Source organism: Schistocerca gregaria, chromosome 1 (genome assembly GCF_023897955.1).
Source record: "Schistocerca gregaria isolate iqSchGreg1 chromosome 1, iqSchGreg1.2, whole genome shotgun sequence".
Lineage (NCBI taxonomy): Eukaryota > Metazoa > Arthropoda > Insecta > Orthoptera > Acrididae > Schistocerca > Schistocerca gregaria.
Genome location: NC_064920.1, coordinates 9,259,721 through 9,277,454, shown reverse-complemented (window position 1 = coordinate 9,277,454; position 17,734 = coordinate 9,259,721). Strand labels below are relative to the sequence as shown.

Genomic DNA, 17,734 nt, shown 5'->3' with positions numbered 1-17,734 from the left:
AAACATCAAAAGTCACTAGAGAATTTTAATCAAATATTGTGCAATATAATATTTTCTAACTTCAGAGCGTATGCGAATTTCCTTTGCAACTTCACATTGATGTTACATTCTTGCTTGTGAAGCTGTTAACTTTCCAGAATTTCTTAACCTCGAACCTTGCCTCACCTTAATTCTCCAAATCCCTGAACATGCAAACTAACCTACAATTGAAGAGAGAATTGCAGTACATCATCTAAATACTGATTCCGACCTCATATCCTACCTGCAGACAAAGATTCTACCACTGTTGTTTTGAACTGCAAGGATTCCTTGCAGAAGGACTCCACCAGCTGTCAGGTGCTTCCACATACAAACCTTGCTACAGTGACCCCATTCCAGAAATCCAGTAGGATCTGCAGTCACTCCTCAAATCCTTAGGCCCATCGCAGAACCTCTTACCAGAATCCATCTCTCTGCTCACCCCTACCAGTCCCTACACTCATACCTTCTACATGCTTCCTAAGCCCATAAACCCAACCACCCTGGCCTCCCCAATGTGGCCAGTTACTGTGACCCTACTGAGAGAATCTCTGCTCTCATAGACCAACACCTTCAACCTATTACCTGGAACCTACTCTCCTATGTAAAAGATACTAACCATTTCCTCCACTGGCTCTCCACAGTTCCTGTCCCTTCACAACACGGTGCCCTGCTTATCACTATTGAGGCCACTTCCCATTACACTAACATCCCTTAGTGGCCAACGCCATACCACTACTGAACACTACCTTTCCCAATGCCCGACAGATTCCAAACGGACAACCTCCTTCCTAGTTGCCATGACCAACTATATCCTCACCCACAATTACTTCTCCTACCTATAAACAAATCCGCAGTATGGCTATAGGCACCCGCATTGCACCATCCTATGCTAACCTATTAATGGGCCATCTAGAGGAATCCTTCCTCAACACCCAGAATTCTAAAACCCCTCACCTGGTTCAGATTCACTGATGACATCTTTGCGATCTGGATTGAGGTTGAGGATGCTCTATCCACATTCCTCCAGAACCTCAACAACTTGTCCCCCATTTGCTTCACCTGGTCCTACTCAAAGTAACAAGCCACCTTCCTAGATGTTGACCTCCACCTCTGTCCATATCAATCCCAACCAACAACCAGCAATACCTCTACTTTGGCAGCTGCCACCATTCCACACCAAGAACCCTAGCCACCCATGGTCATCACATTTGCAGTGATGACCAGACCATAATTATCTTCCCAACCTTGTATAAAAATAAATCTCCCCTGCCTTTTCTTTCTAGCCTCCCACCACCATCCAGCCACAGAGGAGCATTCCCCTTGTAACTCAGCACCACCCAGGACTTGAGCAACTGAATTACATTCTCTGCCAGGGTTTCGAATACCTCTCGTCATGCCTTGAAATGAGAAATGTCCTGCCCACTATCCTTCCCACCCCTTCCACAGTGGTATTCCATCGTCCACTGAACCTACACCATATACTTGTTCATCCCTACACAACTCCTGTTCCTAACCACTTACCTTATGGCTCATACCCCTATTATAGACCTAGATGCAAGACCTGTCCCACACACCCTCTCACAACCACGTAATCCAGTCTGGTCACAAACATCACCTATCCCATCAAAGGTAGGGCTACCTGTGAAACCAGTGATGTGGTCTACAAGCTAAGCTGCAACCACTATGCTTCATGTTATGTGGCCATGACAACCAACAAGCTGTCTGTCCACATGAACAGCCACTGACAAAATGTGGCTAAGAAACAAGTGGATCATCCTCTTGCTGCGCATGCTACCAAACATGTCATACTTCATTTCAACGACTGCGTCACAGCCTGTGCCATATGGATCCTTCCCGCCAACACGAGCTTTTCTGAATTGTGCAAGTGGGAACTTTCCCTACAATACATGCTAAGTTCTTGTAACCCTCCTGGCCTTGACCTTCGTTAGCCACTGTCATCACCCATCCAGCCCCTTCCCCGTTTCCATTCCAGCACTACACAGTCCCATTCCACCATCGCACCCAGTCTTTTTGCTTCCCTCCTTTTCTGCTACCCCCTCCAATCACCCCGCCTCTCCCCTGCCCATTGTCTAACCACCCCTACCCTACTACCCTCCCTCTCCCCGCCCCTGCCTCATCCTTACCCCCACCTATCATGTGGTGCTGCAGCTCGCAGGGTGGTTTCAGTTGCCTAGACTGCAGTCTTGTGTGTGAGTTGCGTTTGCATTTGCATTTGTGTGTGTGTGTGTGTGTGTGTGTGTGTGTGTGTGTGTGTGTTCCGTTGTTTGATATCTCATTACAGTATGATGTGTAAAAACTGTCACAGAAATGTTGTTATTAATTATTAACTATTCCTAGTTTAAGACACTTGTACATAGGGCCTTCCTATGAATCATGTACACACAATAAAGAAACAAAATTCCTTCTTTCACAACCTGACACTCATAAATTGTACTATCTAATTAATGGAAAATCTCATATAAAGATGTGAAACAATTACTAACAAAGAGATAGAGGGGCTGGCCAGTACTTACCTCAGCTCAGTACAGCCGATAGAGACACAAAAAAAAAAAAAAAAAAAATTGTACTATGTTAGTTTTGTTGTTAATGAAGATTATCTGCTTATATTTGATCAGTCAACCACAAGGTGTTCCTGTCATAGTTTTATATAAGTTCAAGGCATTACTGAACTATGTTGTGTGACTACTGTTGTCGTAACTCCTGGTGTCGGGACTGTAATTCTAAAGTCCGATAATGTACTTAAATTTTTTGCTGTATGATCACTCCCCTTTATTTCTGTTTATGTTATTGTGTCTGGCTATCCCCATTCTTCTCCATTTGTGTGACATATCCAACTTTCAGTGAATAAAAGTTGCCAATACTACATGAAGCACTGTGGACCGTACGGATTACCTATGGAATATTCAAGTACTGAAGATATAGAAATTGAAAATATACAAGGTTATATTCACAAACACAAATCATTTACTTCTGTTTTGATTATGACCAAATTAAGACAGGAAAAAACTTCCTATTTACAAATGCCAAAACACACACACACACACACACACACACAGAGAGAGAGAGAGAGAGAGAGAGAGAGAGAGAGAGAGATAACCAAAATTGGTTACCTTCATGGTCAGGCTGAGTCACAGACAGGCACAACGAAAAGAATACTAAATGTAAGCTTTCAGCCAAAAGACGTTCTTCTAAAGTAGACAACACACACATTCACAGAAGCACAACTCTCTCTCTCTCTCTGACACATACACACAAACACATACACACACACACACACACACACACACACACACACACACACAACCACTATCTTTGGCGACTGACTCTGATCTCAGTGACCAAAGGCTGTGGTCATGTGTGTGTGAGAGAGTTGTGCTTGTATGAATGTGTTTTTGTTTCTACTTTAGTAGAAGGGCTTTTGGCTGAAAGCTCACATTTAGCAGCCTTTATTATTATTATTAATATTATTACTGTGTAATTAAAACCCTCATATAGCAAATGAGCTAAATTTAGAATTTACTCCCTGAAGAAATCTAGAAAACAGAAAAAATCACAGAGAAATGTAAAGTTGCTTTTAACATCAACCCCACAAAAAAGTGATAAACAGGATATAAACAACCACAGAAGAATCTCTTTACTGCCAGTAGAGAATAAAGTATTTTCCAAGATTTTATTAAGCAGGATAGAAACAATATGAGACACGGCATTTAGGTGAATATAAAGATGGTTTTAGGAAGGGAAGGTCATGCTCAGAACAAATATTTAATCTCAAGTCAGTAATTCACCACAGATTACTCAATTCAAAGGACATTGTAGGCTTTTGTTTCAGTTGACAGAGAAGTTATAGATAAAATAATTTGAGAATTGGGCATGAAGTCTATCTGTAAGTGTTTCATGGATTAGGTTTCCCAATTTACAGTCTGGAAAGTAAAATTCATGGGAGAAATTTTACAGTCTTTCAATATAAAAACAGATGCGCAGCAAAGTAATGGCTTATCCCAAATTCTTTTTAAATAGTATGTTAGAGAAAACAGTGAGAATTTGGAACAAAAAACTTATTGAATTCAACATCTCACCGACAAGGTTAGGAAGAGGAAGCAAAAACATCAAAATTGCATTTATAGATGATTTTGCTACACTTTTCGAAAAAAAGGGGGGGGGGGGGGGGAGTCAAATATCAGAAAATGCTTTGGGAAAATCTGCAACAGAGGAAAAGTCACATAAAATGGGGAGAGCATTGGGTCTCACCAAAGACCTTTACAGTAAAAAGTGCCTATCCAAAAATGCAAAAATAAGGCATTACAGCACAGTAGTGAAGCCAGAATGCCTAAATTCAAGCAAATGTCTGGTGCTAATCTGTAATTTAGATAAATTAGAAGTACTACAAAGGTGACTTATAAGGAAACACAGCAGAAGGTTGGAAATTACAAAGTAATGTTGAAATATACCAAAATATTTCAAGCACAATGAGAAAAAGAGGACTCGTGTTTTTTGGAAATTTATGTTGAATGCAAGACAGTACATTAACCAATATTTGAGGGGTAAAATGTCCACAAGAAGCTGGGTTAATGCTTAAAGAAGGTTTTACAAAGAAACAATATAAAAACACAGAAGGTATTAACAACAGAGAAGCCCTTCAGGAAAATGTAATGAATCCAAGGCAGGGTAGCTAAAAAGACTGGTTCAAAATAGTCTGAAAATAGAAAGAAGAAAAACAGTGAACAGATGAAGCATACTGTCAGAAAAGAAAAGACAAAGAATTGAAATTGGAATGTGGTCCTTAGGTGGCCTATATACATTTAAAAATATACAAATTGTTTTATTTTATTTTTTTGTCTTCATTACCTTCATCGAAGCAGAGCATACACATTCACCATGTCAGCTAACTGCATCAGAGTGTAAGGAAATTTATTGTGCATTGCACCCATAATTTTGTGCTTGGCCAGCATCTTACTTTCCTTTCAGTATATTGTAGTCCTTGTAAATAAAGTATTTTATGCTTTGTTTCTTGTCTTTCTATTCCACTAAAGTTTGGCACAATTCATATCCGGTTTTTGATTTTCTCCATTTAATTCACTACCCTCCAATATAACCACCGTCATTCTTCCTTAAAATTCATGTTCACTTCTATAGAGGAATACCTTTTTTAAATGCCTGCTAATTGTTCAACACTCCATGTTAAACACATTTATAATAGTTAACTGAACGTATTAAATAAATCAATATATACATACACATATTTCTTTGACTTTATTTTAGCTACTTCGATAGAAAAATCAGGTTTTGTTTTCAATATTTATATTCAATACACTGTGCTAACATTTGGTAAACTACACATTTTCATTATTATACACAGGAAAATAATATTTGTGACTGGGTGCCAGAACAAGGCATATGGCATGAAAAATCAATGACTTTTTTTAATTAGGATAATTTATGGATATATACACTTAAATTCAACTACAGAGATAACATGGAAAGGAGATGAGGCAGTTTAGTTACATACAAGAATTATAAAGATTCTCATGATATGTAATGGCAAAATTTAACAAAAAATTAATGAAAGACTTTCCTCTGCACTTGCGTTTGCTAGCACAATATATAAATCCTGCTGGATTCAGCCTCATCCCCAATGGTAACATTGCATAAAATAATAGACATAACTGTAAACAACTGAGGTGTTGCAATTGACCCCACTGAAGCATAGCTTTTTATGGCCTGACTCAGTACTGGGATTTTTCTTCTGAAATCTGACTGTCGCATGTAGGTATCCCGTGAGAACAAAACAAGGAATTTCATGTGCATTTTTTCTAACATAGTCATTGTATCATTATAGTCACTATCTAACTCATTTTTGAATATCCATTCAGTCACTAAACAAACACTTTGTAACTCTGTTATATTCTAGAAATGGTCTACAAGAACAGACACACTGTTGGGTCCTATGTGTTTTGCAGTGTTGTTGCTGTCCAGTGCAACACTCTGCCAGTCTTTGGGTTGACACGAATGCTCTCCAGATTCACCTGATTTAAGAGCAAAACTCCACGGGTCTGACGGGTCAGATGATGCCCAGTGGGGAAGACGAAGTTCGACAGGAACTTGGAACTTCAGACCGTGAGGCCCACACATTACTAGTGGACTTAGTAAAGCTTCACCTGAAACAATAAAGAACATGTACAAATGGCAAATTTACTGAATTAAGACCATAACATAATTTTACTCAAATGATTCGATTTTTTTTTTTTTTTTTTTTTTGGTCACAAAAGGGAGAAAAGGCACTGCATTATTTAGTTCACAAAAATAGTGGCACTGCGGCTACGTTTCCTATGTACTAAAACTGTTTTTGTATTGCCACAATTTAAATTGTTAAATTATTAGTCACATTTTTTATTAACATTTGTTTTCTCCACTTAGTAACATCATAAGGAACTGACATTAATTTTTTTTTCAGTGGAGCCCCCTGCTTCAAATGGAGCCCCCTGCTTCAAAGACTATATAAAGTGAGATGGTTTTAAAGAATGCAGAAAGATCACCTACAAAGTGCACTGAATATATCAACATAGCAAATGTTAAACAATTTCCTACACAAATTTCTTCACTCAAGCACGTGGCATACCTTGGGCATCTGGGTCCTAATAAACTTGTAGACATCAAATTGATACTTTCCTTCAGTTACTGTTATCCAACAGTTGTAACAACTATACCCCTCAATTTCATCTACAGCACTTTAATTTTATTTGCTATTTTTGATTTGAGTATAATAATTTTTTATTTATTTACTTGTGCTTTGGCCATTCTGCACAGTACTGTACTACTCATAAAATATGTTACAGGAATATTTATACTTCCACAATACTAGTCATCAAAGCTTGGGGCTTTAGGCCTGCTCTTGGTCCTTGTTGGCACTACTATCTTTCCTAAGGAGGAGCCCTGTCTACACAGCACATTTCTATTCCTATCCCTGCATAATCAGAGTATGATTTCATCATTGATGGGATGTGACACCCAAAATACTTTTAGTTTGTAACAGAGCAAGATAAAACCAGCCTCTTTGTCCTTATAGCCTACAACTCCTGGCATCAACATAAAATTTGTTTTCCTTTAGTGGTGTAGTTCTATGAAAGGCATATATATGACATTTGCAGACATTAGCTATGTTCTTATTCAAGCAGGAATTTGTAAAGTTCTACTGCACACTGTGTCATCTGCCTATTACTGATTACTACAATCTAGTTAACTTAACTGGAAGTAATTTTTATAAAGAGATATCCATAATCCAAGATTCATCAGGAACACATAGGGTTCAGTTTTTTAGTGAGCAAATACCAGTTTGTTTATAAATTGATATACTTCATCTGAGAGCCCTCATTCCCTTCTTCTCCATAAGCATCTTTTGCAAAAGTCATACTATATCAAAATAATGTATGGAAAATTCTAGTTGAGAATTACAAAATATTTAGGAATAAAGGAGAGAAATCACTGAAGGGCAGAAGCACTGCATTGTCGATAGGTACACAAACAAAAGGTACAGAGCTTTGGTAGCTTTCAGAATAAATTTCCTATTTCAAGCTTGTAGGAAAAACATGCACACAAACACATGTTCACTCACATGCACATGCCTGTATCCCTACATTGTGCTCAGTCAACTGCCAGTTCTTTCCTGTCCCACAGTGAGAGTACTGGGGTGAGGTGGGGATGCATGGTGAGGTAGGGTGAGGGATGGCGAGAGGAAGGAGGCAGAGAGGGGGTTGGGGGAAAGCATGTAGCAGCTCATGGGAGAGTGGGGAGCCATCTGTAGGCTGGCTAGGGGTACAGAGAGAGGGGAAAGGTGGGAGATGGTTGGGCACACGATTTCACAGCAGGTGGAGGGTGGGGGGTAGGAGTTACCTTATGTTTAGGGCAGGGAGGTTACAGGAGTGAAGGACATGCTGTAAGGATAGCTCCCATCTGTGCAGCTCAAAAAAGTTGTTGTTGGTGGTGGTGGTGGTGGTGGTGGTGGTGGTGGTGGTGGGGGGGGGGGGGGGGGGGATCCAGGTCGCACAGGCTATGAAACAGCCTTTAAAATACTGCATGTTGTCCTCTGCTTCATATTGTGCCAATGAGTGGTACACCTCATTTTTGGCAACACACACCTGATCCTCACATCCATCCCAAGAACCAGCCACAAAGAAGTGCAACCTACCTGGCTTTGATTATCTATCATCATGCCCTGAAATGCGGGACAGCCTACCCAAGACATTTCTATCCCCTCCCAAAGTGGTGTTCCGGTGTCTACACAAACTTCACAAAATCCTAGCCCATCTCTATCCCACTCCCACCCCCAACCCCCTGCTACAGGGATCACACCCTTGTGGAAGGCCCAGATGTAAGACCTGCCCAATGCACCAACCCGGCACCACCTACTCCAGTCCCATCAGAGGCTGAGTCACCTGTGAAAGCAGCCATGTTATATACCAGCTCTGTTGCTACCAATGCACCGTGTTTTACATTGGTGTGACAACCAACCAGCTGTTAACTAGAATGAATGGCCACCACCAAACTGTGTGTGTGTGTGTGTGTGTGTGTGTGTGTGTGTGTGTGTGTGTGTGTGTGTGTGTGTGTTAGTTAACAAGAAGTTGTATAACTTTCCCTTAAACCCTTTGATTGGAATGCTGGAGGCTGAGACAATTTGTTACATTTTTAATAGCCATGTTCTTATGACTACTGTTAGTTTTTTCTAACCTATTTTGTGGCAAGAGCAGACAAGTGCAGTTTCTTGTATTGTAGTCAGTCTTTGATTTGTTACACCTAAGCTTGGTAATTCAGCAAATATATAGCTAACACTATCAAGAATATATAGATAAATATCTGTTAATAGTCTATATTTAATCAACAATTGTTTACAATTAGTACTGTTATCCACTTTTGTCATTGCTCTCTTCCAGTTCACCAGAATTTACCTTTTCTTGTGTCCCTAGAGTATTAACCCACAATTAAAAAAAACAGCACGCTGTCATTACACATTCAAATGTCACACAGCACATCAGTCTCTTCAGCAGATATATAACTTTTGACAGCCTACAAACATGAGAGTTCCATGTTGGTTTATTGTCAACTATGATAACTAAAGGTTTTGCATTTTGTTTTTCTATATTTACAGTCTTTGATAGACTGAACCACATATTCTGGTTTATTTCCTCATTTAACAGTAGACCATTGGCATTAAACCATGATATTGCAGTGTCTTGTCAAATTTATACTACCAAAGAGGGTAGTAAATACATGGTTCACCGACAGAAAAGTTGTAATCTGCATTCACATAATCTTTATGTCTATGTTTCACAGTAAGTCATTTATCTGTACAAGGAATAGAAGTGGTCCTAATTTAGATTCCTGTGGTAGTCCATGTTGAACCTCAAATGTGTATGACAGATTACTTCCTGAACTCACCACTTGTTTCCTTTTGTGTGTATGACAGATTACTTCCTGAACTCACCACTTGTTTCCTTTTATAAAGGTATGATTTGAGGAGCTTTAAACTTTGTCACGTATTACATAGCACTCCAATTTAGAGAGCAAAATGAAGTGGTCAACACAGTCAAAGGCCAGGCTCAGATCACATAAGGTTACATGTATGTGACCATGGTCCTTGAATGCTGCTAAAATTACTCTTACTAAGAGTTCTATGGTGTGTATAGTTGACTTTTCTTTTCTGCAACCAAACTGTGATGCACTTAACATATCTTTTACTTCTAGGTACTCATACATTTGCTGATACATTATGCCTTCAAAGACTTTGGCTACTACTGGAATAAGAGAAGTTGGCCTATAGTTGCTGGATCAGATTTGCTACCCTTCTTAAGGACTGGACTCACCTAGGATAGTTTGAGAGGGTCAGGAAAAACCCCTTCTATGAGACAATATTAAGAAAAGGAAAGTTGCTACACACCATATAGTGGAGATGCCCTCCCACAGTGGTATTCTGCCATCCACCGAACCTACAGAATATACTCGTCCATTCTCCTTACACAACTCCTGCTCCCAACCCCTTACCTCATGGCTCATACCCCTCTAAGAGACCTAGATGCAAGAACTGTCCCACACATCGTCCCACCGTCACCTACTCCAGTCTGGTCACTACCATAACCTATCCCACCTGTGAAACCAGTCATTTGATCTACAAGCTAAGCTTCAACCACTGTGCTGTATTCTATGTAGGCATGACAACCAACAAGGCGTCTGTCCGCATGAATGGCCACCGACAAACTGTAGCCAAGAAACAAGAGGAACATGCTGCCAAACTTGATATCCTTCATTTCAATGACTGCTTCACAGCCTGTGCCATATGGACCCTTCCCATCAACACCAACTTTTCTGAACTGCACAGGTGACACCTTTCCCTGCAATACATCCTACGTTCCCATAACCCTCAACCATCATTAGTCACTGTCTTCACCCATCCAGCCACTTCCCTGTTCCCATTCCCAGCACTACACAGACATCATTCTACCTTCAGATCCAGTCTTTTTATTTCTCTCCATTTCCGTTACTCTTCCCTCCCCACCTCTCCCCTGGCCTGCAGCACATCACTGTCCACCACCCCCTCCTTGCCCCAGCCTCCTCCTAACCCCCACCCAGCCGCCACTCCCATCATGCACTGGTGCTGTTGCTCACTGCGTGGTTTCAGTTGCCTGAGACTGCAGTTGTGTGTGTGAGTTGCGTTTGCATGTGTGTGTGTTTTCGTCTATGTCTGTCTGTCGTCTACTGTTAACGAAGGCCTTATTGGTCAAAAGCTTTATTAGTGACAATCTTTTTGCTGTGCCTATCGTCAACTCGGCATCTCTGCTATATCGTGAGTGGCAACTTTCCTTTTCATGATACTGTTACATTCCATCCTTGATTTTCCATTGATTGATTTTTACCTTCTATGAGACAAGTTTATAGAATAAGTTAATGGTGTTGCAATGCCATGTATTATTTCTTTCAGTAGATTGTTTGACATATTAAAAATCTCTGTACTATATTAATTTTTAATTTCTTTGACAATTTTAAGAACTTCATCTTGGCATACCTCTTTGAAGTGTTTCAATGAAGGTTTGGCCTGATTATGATTTAGGTTTGTGCTCTTAAGATAATCTATTTATGTTACACTGGGTTTACTGATCAAGTTTTTGATTTCATCAGCACAGTTTACAAAATATTTGTTGAACATTTCTTCTGGTATTGGGACTATCTTATCAAAGTTTCTGATTGTACCTTTAACAGCACTAATTACTGACCAGGCTGTCTTGCAGTCGCCCTTTTTTTATATTTTTATTTTTAAGATTAGTGCTGTATCTCTATTTAGACAACTGTAGCTCTTTCTTACATAGTTTCTTAGTGGTTATTTCAAGGTTCTCAATTTCATTAAAATTATTTACTTTTCCAAGGCACTTCAACAGAAGCAGCTTATTTTTTAAATTCTCCACCTCTTTGGTGTACGACAATTTACCCTTTCTTGTTTTATGATATACATTTAGAACAAGATGTGGCAGAGTATACAGTCTAAATTATCTAAGTAAGCTTCTTCATCTCAGTCAGGGAAATGGTAAATACACACTAACCACTAACATGAGTTTCATGTCATCACATATGATTCCAGTGATTTCAAAGTGTTTCTCTACACATGCCCAACTAAGATCTAGTGTTCCAAACTCATTTCAATTGAAACAGAGATAACAGTACCACTATTACCGTACTGTAAAAAGTTTTTCCATGTTTATAACCTTTTGGTACATAGTATTCTATTTTTCCTGGTTTAAGCCAATGTTCAGATAAACACAGGAAATAATACTTATTTTGTGGCAATAACTGCTCCAGTATTTCAACTTTACTTTGAAGACCTTGGATGTTTAGAAATAAGATGTTACTGTGACTTAACTGTGAGTTATCAAGCTGATTTATCACATTTTTATTTCCTTCTTGGCTTGAAACCATAAAAAAATCATCATTGAATGACACAGGCGTATTTTGCCTTTGGCTCCTCCTTAGGCTGTGCTATACTGCTGCTCCAGTTGTTATTTCTGTCACTGCTACTGTTGTTGTTGCTGCTGCTACTGCTTCTGATGATAATGTTGCTGCTGTTTCACTCATTCCTGGCGTTTGCTCTTCCACAACTTACTGTGCTGTTCTGAGAGTTGCTTGCATTTGGGATGTTCACTTGCATTAACAAAATTTCACATTTGTCTTGGAGGTGTGTAGCTTCACTGCCAGCAGATTTCCCATTTGAGTCTCCAGGTAACACACACTTCTTGTCCATGACAGCTATGATTCCTATACCATCACACTGCACATTTCAGACTTTATTTACTACATCTAAAATTTTTGTTACTATGTTTTTCCCAAGTTTACTTAGATGAAAACCATGTGCTGTGTGGAATTTTACAAACTGCCTGGAAATATTTTGGATTTCTGTACTTGTACTTTCAATTTCTTTGTTTATGCATGACCCTTCTCTCAATTTGTAATGATGTGGCATTGAAAAAGCAATAACATTTGTTCCTCTCAGCTCATACAATTTTCTTTTTAATGAGATTTCGAGGAATTCCCCCCCCCCCCCCCCCCCCCCCCCCCCCCCCCCCCCAGGAAGATGGAGAAGTCCTTTTTGCTCAATGAGAAAATTTTTTCCTGGCTCATTGGTGTAGCAGTACTGAATTTCACTCCTGGCTTTATTATGAAATTGAAATTCTGACTGCTAGCCCATCAGAAGTGGCTATACTTCGCCCTTGGCTGTCTGCATACAGTTCAAATTTACGTGTACTTGCTGTTGGGAGCTTACTGATTTTCTGCCTATCTCTGCTGTGCCTGATGTATTGTTTGTCTTTTTTGTTAACATAGGTCAATAATGTCTTAGGTGAACAGCTTATCAGTGGCAAACTTTTTGAGAGCACTTTCACACTTAACTGCAGCTGAAGTAGTCCATTTTCTACCTCACTCACAAAGTTGTTTTGTTTTCCATGTGGTGCACTTGAACTGTTTCTGTAGTAGAAAGAGCTTGAAAGTGATTTTTGTGCACTACATTTATGTTCTCTTCACATTGTGCTATATCCTACATTATCTATTTGTGTCTTTAGAACTTTATTTCCATCTAATTCTCTGACAAAGTCCAACTTCCATGCTGTGATTTTGTTGTGTTCAGTTTCTTGATATCCATTTCCAATGAACTGATAATATAATTGTAAACTTGACACACATTCTTAGAGCTTCACTATTTCATCTTTACAGCTGTTTGAACAGTGCATCCTTTACTACATTCATGTTGTAACATGAGATTATTACTGTATTAGTTTTGTCTACACACTGAAATAGGAGTAGTGCTTTGCATGATGACTTTTAAGAGGAGATTGACCTACATACATTCATAAATAGTTCAACACACAGGGATAGCATTATGGTCTGTTCTAAATACATATGCCACTAAAAAGTCATAAACATTATTATATTTTATAGAAACTCAGACTGCCAACTAACAGTCTTGCACAATAAATACACTTAGTTCCCTTCTGGGAAGAACACATGTTGACCCTGTTACCAAGTTTTGAGAATAAACATGAAAAAATCTACAATTGGAAATATCGCAATACTAGGCAATACATATGACAATTTAATGTCACAAAATTACTTCTGTTTTCATGGTTTTGAACAACAATTAAAGAGAGAAACAGGATGAGGAAGTTATGGACATCAAATTGTGTATATTATAAATGGAATGTTATCCACCAAAAGATTATTCTGTTGTCTCCTCTCTTCTCTCTCATTATTGTCAATTCTCTCGTTCAAATGTGCAATACGATTTGCCTTTTTCTGTTCATATATTTAAATGTTTTTCTCCTTTTTGCATACATTACACTTTCTTTCCATTTGTCCCACTCTGAGATTTTGTCTTTACTCCCATTTTTATTTCAAGTTTTCTTTCTTGCTTGTTCAGATACAATGAATCACTATTTGTTGTTCAGTAAGTTGCCAACGTATTCAAATGGTATTAGGAAATTGGTATTCAAATAGTATTAGGAAATTGCCCTTTTACTTTCCCAGACAATGACTGACTGTGTCCTAGTGGCAGTCAGCTGGTAAGGGCATCATAAGCAAAGAGATCAGTAATGATATGATGAAGGAACTGCTCACAGTCATGCCAAAAAGATTATCCATGCACTCACCATCAGTATTTTGGAAAACCAAAAATAAGGCAAGAGAGATATGGAAATAATGTGATATTATCATTATTTAGTTATACTATTATAACAAAGGTACTTAAAGAACTCTTTGAAGTTAAATGGCAACACAGCAAATGTGAAGTTATTATTATCCATTCATTCATTCACAGATGCTTCGTAAATCCCATCATGAAATAAAAACTTCATGGACATGTAATGAGTGAAATTATACATTAAAAGGCAAAAGCAGCAACTACAGATGGGGTACATCTGTAAGGTAAACTGATAATAAATTATAAATGGTGCTATTCTACCCACACTCATAAAAATGGGAATCAATTGATATATATATATATATATATATATATATATATATATATATATATATACACACATTAGGAGAAAAGACACAGGTCCTTCTCTTTTACTACTCTGCTGCTGCTTTATCGGATACTTCGGACTAAGCATCTAGTAACACAAACCACTACCTGCTGCCACTATATGGAGAACCCTAACTCTGTCAATAAAATTTCAGAGGTTGAACAGTGATATTTTTTGAGTATTTAATACGAGCGAGGGACCTGTTGTCCACAATGGACCATTACAGACTAATTGCATTTAGTTTCATCTCTTCCCCAGTTTTTCTTTGTATCTGTATAGCACAACAGCACAAATGTCAAATTTTTGGAAAATCCAAAATGGTTCGGCCTGTCTAGTCTGCTGTTTTGGGAGCAAACTCGTTCCATTCACTCACAATACTTACTGTTGCCAAGAGTAATGCTCACTTCACTCTCTGTCATAAAGCTCATATTCAGTACTGCTCGGTTGTATTTCGGGCACACTTTTCCAGTACTGTCAGTTGTGCATTATCAGTTATATGTAACAGTATCAGTTTACTGGCAAAGAGTTGGCCGACATGCACCTTGTGTTTTGTATCACTGAATGAAAAGAAAGAGTGACACAATAATGCTATGCTGAGCTGTACTTTTAGATGTAATGCCTGACGCATTACTCTCTGTTTTGCATTGTACATCTTAGTGATTGCATAATACAGGCTTTTTGCATGTTGTGTGCCTATTTTCACAGAAGCAAAGATAACTGGGTAACAAAATGAATGAATCATAATTACACTATTTCTCCGGAACAATTCATCGTAGTCCACAGGTTTGTTGTACCAGAATACACTATACGACAAGGTCTGAAATTGTGTCAGTGTAGTTGTAATACACTCTGAATGCTTGCAGAGGGGAGATCTGTGAGGTTAATATGGGATTTACCCTCCCAAGCTGAAATATTGTGATAAATTGAAGACAGCCTTATGTCAAAAAAGTATTATCTTACTTGATTTTTGAACATCTGGGGATTTTCAGTTTCCTGCCTGAGGTCCACTGGAAACTTGTGATAGACTTGGGCACCAGAATACACAACTCAACTCTGAACTTTACAATGGGATGAACAGTCTACATACAAATTAGGATTTTCGTAGTTGATCCTAAATTCAGCAAAACGATCATTAGGGAGTGTATGTATTGGCATGTAAGAGTAACAGTCCCATGCACCCCGAAGAAGTTTCTGCAAGATGTATGCTAATCAACTTCTTATTGCATATTTCTGTAGAATAAACAGTCTTTTTTTTTTTACTTTAACAGCGCAATAGAATAGTATTAAGTAAAAGTATGTGAAGTATTTTAAGCATGAAAATATGGCCCAAGCAGGCTGTAATCTAAATACTGTTTGTGCTATTAGCTAATTTCGACTGTCAGTCATTTTTGAGAACCTCAAGATCACTGCTACTTGCATACAGCACTGATTCCAAGGTACTTTAAAATATTAGCTAATAACACAGACAATATATAAATTACAGCATGCATGGACCATATTTTCATTCTTAAAACATATGAAGGCTGTGAAAATTCCCAAACTATCAGTTTAATAAGTCACGGCGGCAAAATACTAACGCAAATTCTTTACAAACGAATGGAAAAACTGGTAGAAGCTGACCTTGGTGAAGATCAGTTTGGATTCTGTAGAAATATGGGAACATGTGAGGCAATACTGACCCTACAACTTATTTTAGAAGCTAGATTAAGAAAAGGCAAACTGACATTTATAGACATAGAGAAAGCTTTTGACAATGTTGGCTGGAATACTCTCTTTCAAATTCTGAAGGAGGCAGGGGTAAAATACAGGGAGCGGAAGGCTATTTACAATTTGTACAGAAACCAGATGGCAGTTATAAGAGTCGAGGGGCATGAAAGGGAAGCAGTGGTTGGGAAGGGAGTGAGACAGGGATGTAGCCTCTCCCCGATGTCATTCAATCTGTATATTGAGCAAGCAATAAAGGAAACAAAAGAAAAATTTTGAGAAGGTATTAAAATCCATGGAGAAGAAATAAAAACTTTAAGGTTCGACGATGACATTGTAATTCTGTCAGAGACAGCAATGGACTTGGAAGAGCAGCTGAACGGCATGGACAGTGTCTTGAAAGAAGGATATAAGATGAACATCACAAAAGCAAAACGAGGATAATGGAATGTAGTGAAACTACGTCGGGTGATGCTCATGGAATTAGATTAGGAAATGAGACACTTAAAAGTAGTAAAAGAGTTTTGCTATTTGGGGAGCTAAATAACTGATGACGGTCGAGGTAGAGAGGATATAAAATGTAGACTGGCAATGGCAAGGAAAACGTTTCTGAAGAAGAGAACTTTGTTAACATCGAGTATAGATTTAAGTGTCAGGAAGTCGTTTCTGAAAGTATACGTATGGAGTGTAGCCATGTATGGAAGTGAAACATGGATAATAACTAGTTTGGACAAGAAGAGAATAGAAGCTCTCGAAATGTGGTGCTACAGAAGAATGCTGAAGATTAGATGGGTAGATAACATAACTAATGAAGAGATACTGAATAGGATTGGGGAGAAGAGGAGTTTGTGGCACAACTTGAATAGAAGAAGGGATCGGTTGGTAGGACATGTTTTGAGGCATCAAGGGATCACCAATTTAGTATTGGAGGCAGTGTGGAAGGTAAAAATCGTAGAGGGAGACCAAGAGATGAATACACTAAGCAGATTCAGACGGATGTAGGCTGCAGTGGGTACTGGGAGATGAAGAAGCTTGCACAGGATAGAGCAGCGTGGAGAGCTGCATCAAACCAGTCTCAGGATGAAGAGCACAACAACAACAATGAAGGTTGTGGAATCCATAAGAACAAAGTTCTATGCAAAGTACACTGATGAGCCAATACATTACAACCACTGGCCACCACAATGTTGTATGCTGCTGGAGACACTGAGGGCACCTAATGTGGTAAGAAAAGTATACGAGTGCAGCAGGGATGAATAGTGAATCATTCTAGAAATGATAAGCGGTGCAAATATGAAAGTCTGCCAACTTAAATGACTTTGACAAATGCCAGATTGTTGTGCGTCAGTGCCCGCATCTCGGAAATGGTGAAGCTGGTCAGCTGTTCACGTGCTACTGTCACGAGTGTCTACGGAAAGTTGTCGAAGAGTGCTGAG

General features: G+C 38.8%; 1 protein-coding gene across 12 annotated transcripts in view; it reads right to left on the bottom strand.

Moving 5' to 3' along the window:
• Window positions 1-5,269: 5,269 nt before the first annotated feature.
• The window catches only part of LOC126320910 (tight junction protein ZO-1), an 839,027-nt gene continuing 826,562 nt past the window's right edge, over window positions 5,270-17,734 (bottom strand). For all 12 annotated transcript variants that reach the window (XM_049994135.1, XM_049994262.1, XM_049994195.1 and 9 more), the window contains one exon: window positions 5,270-6,197. In XM_049994135.1, the coding sequence (XP_049850092.1) occupies window positions 5,947-6,197 (251 nt within the window). In that variant the 3' untranslated portion in view covers window positions 5,270-5,946. The remainder of the gene's footprint in view (window positions 6,198-17,734) is intronic.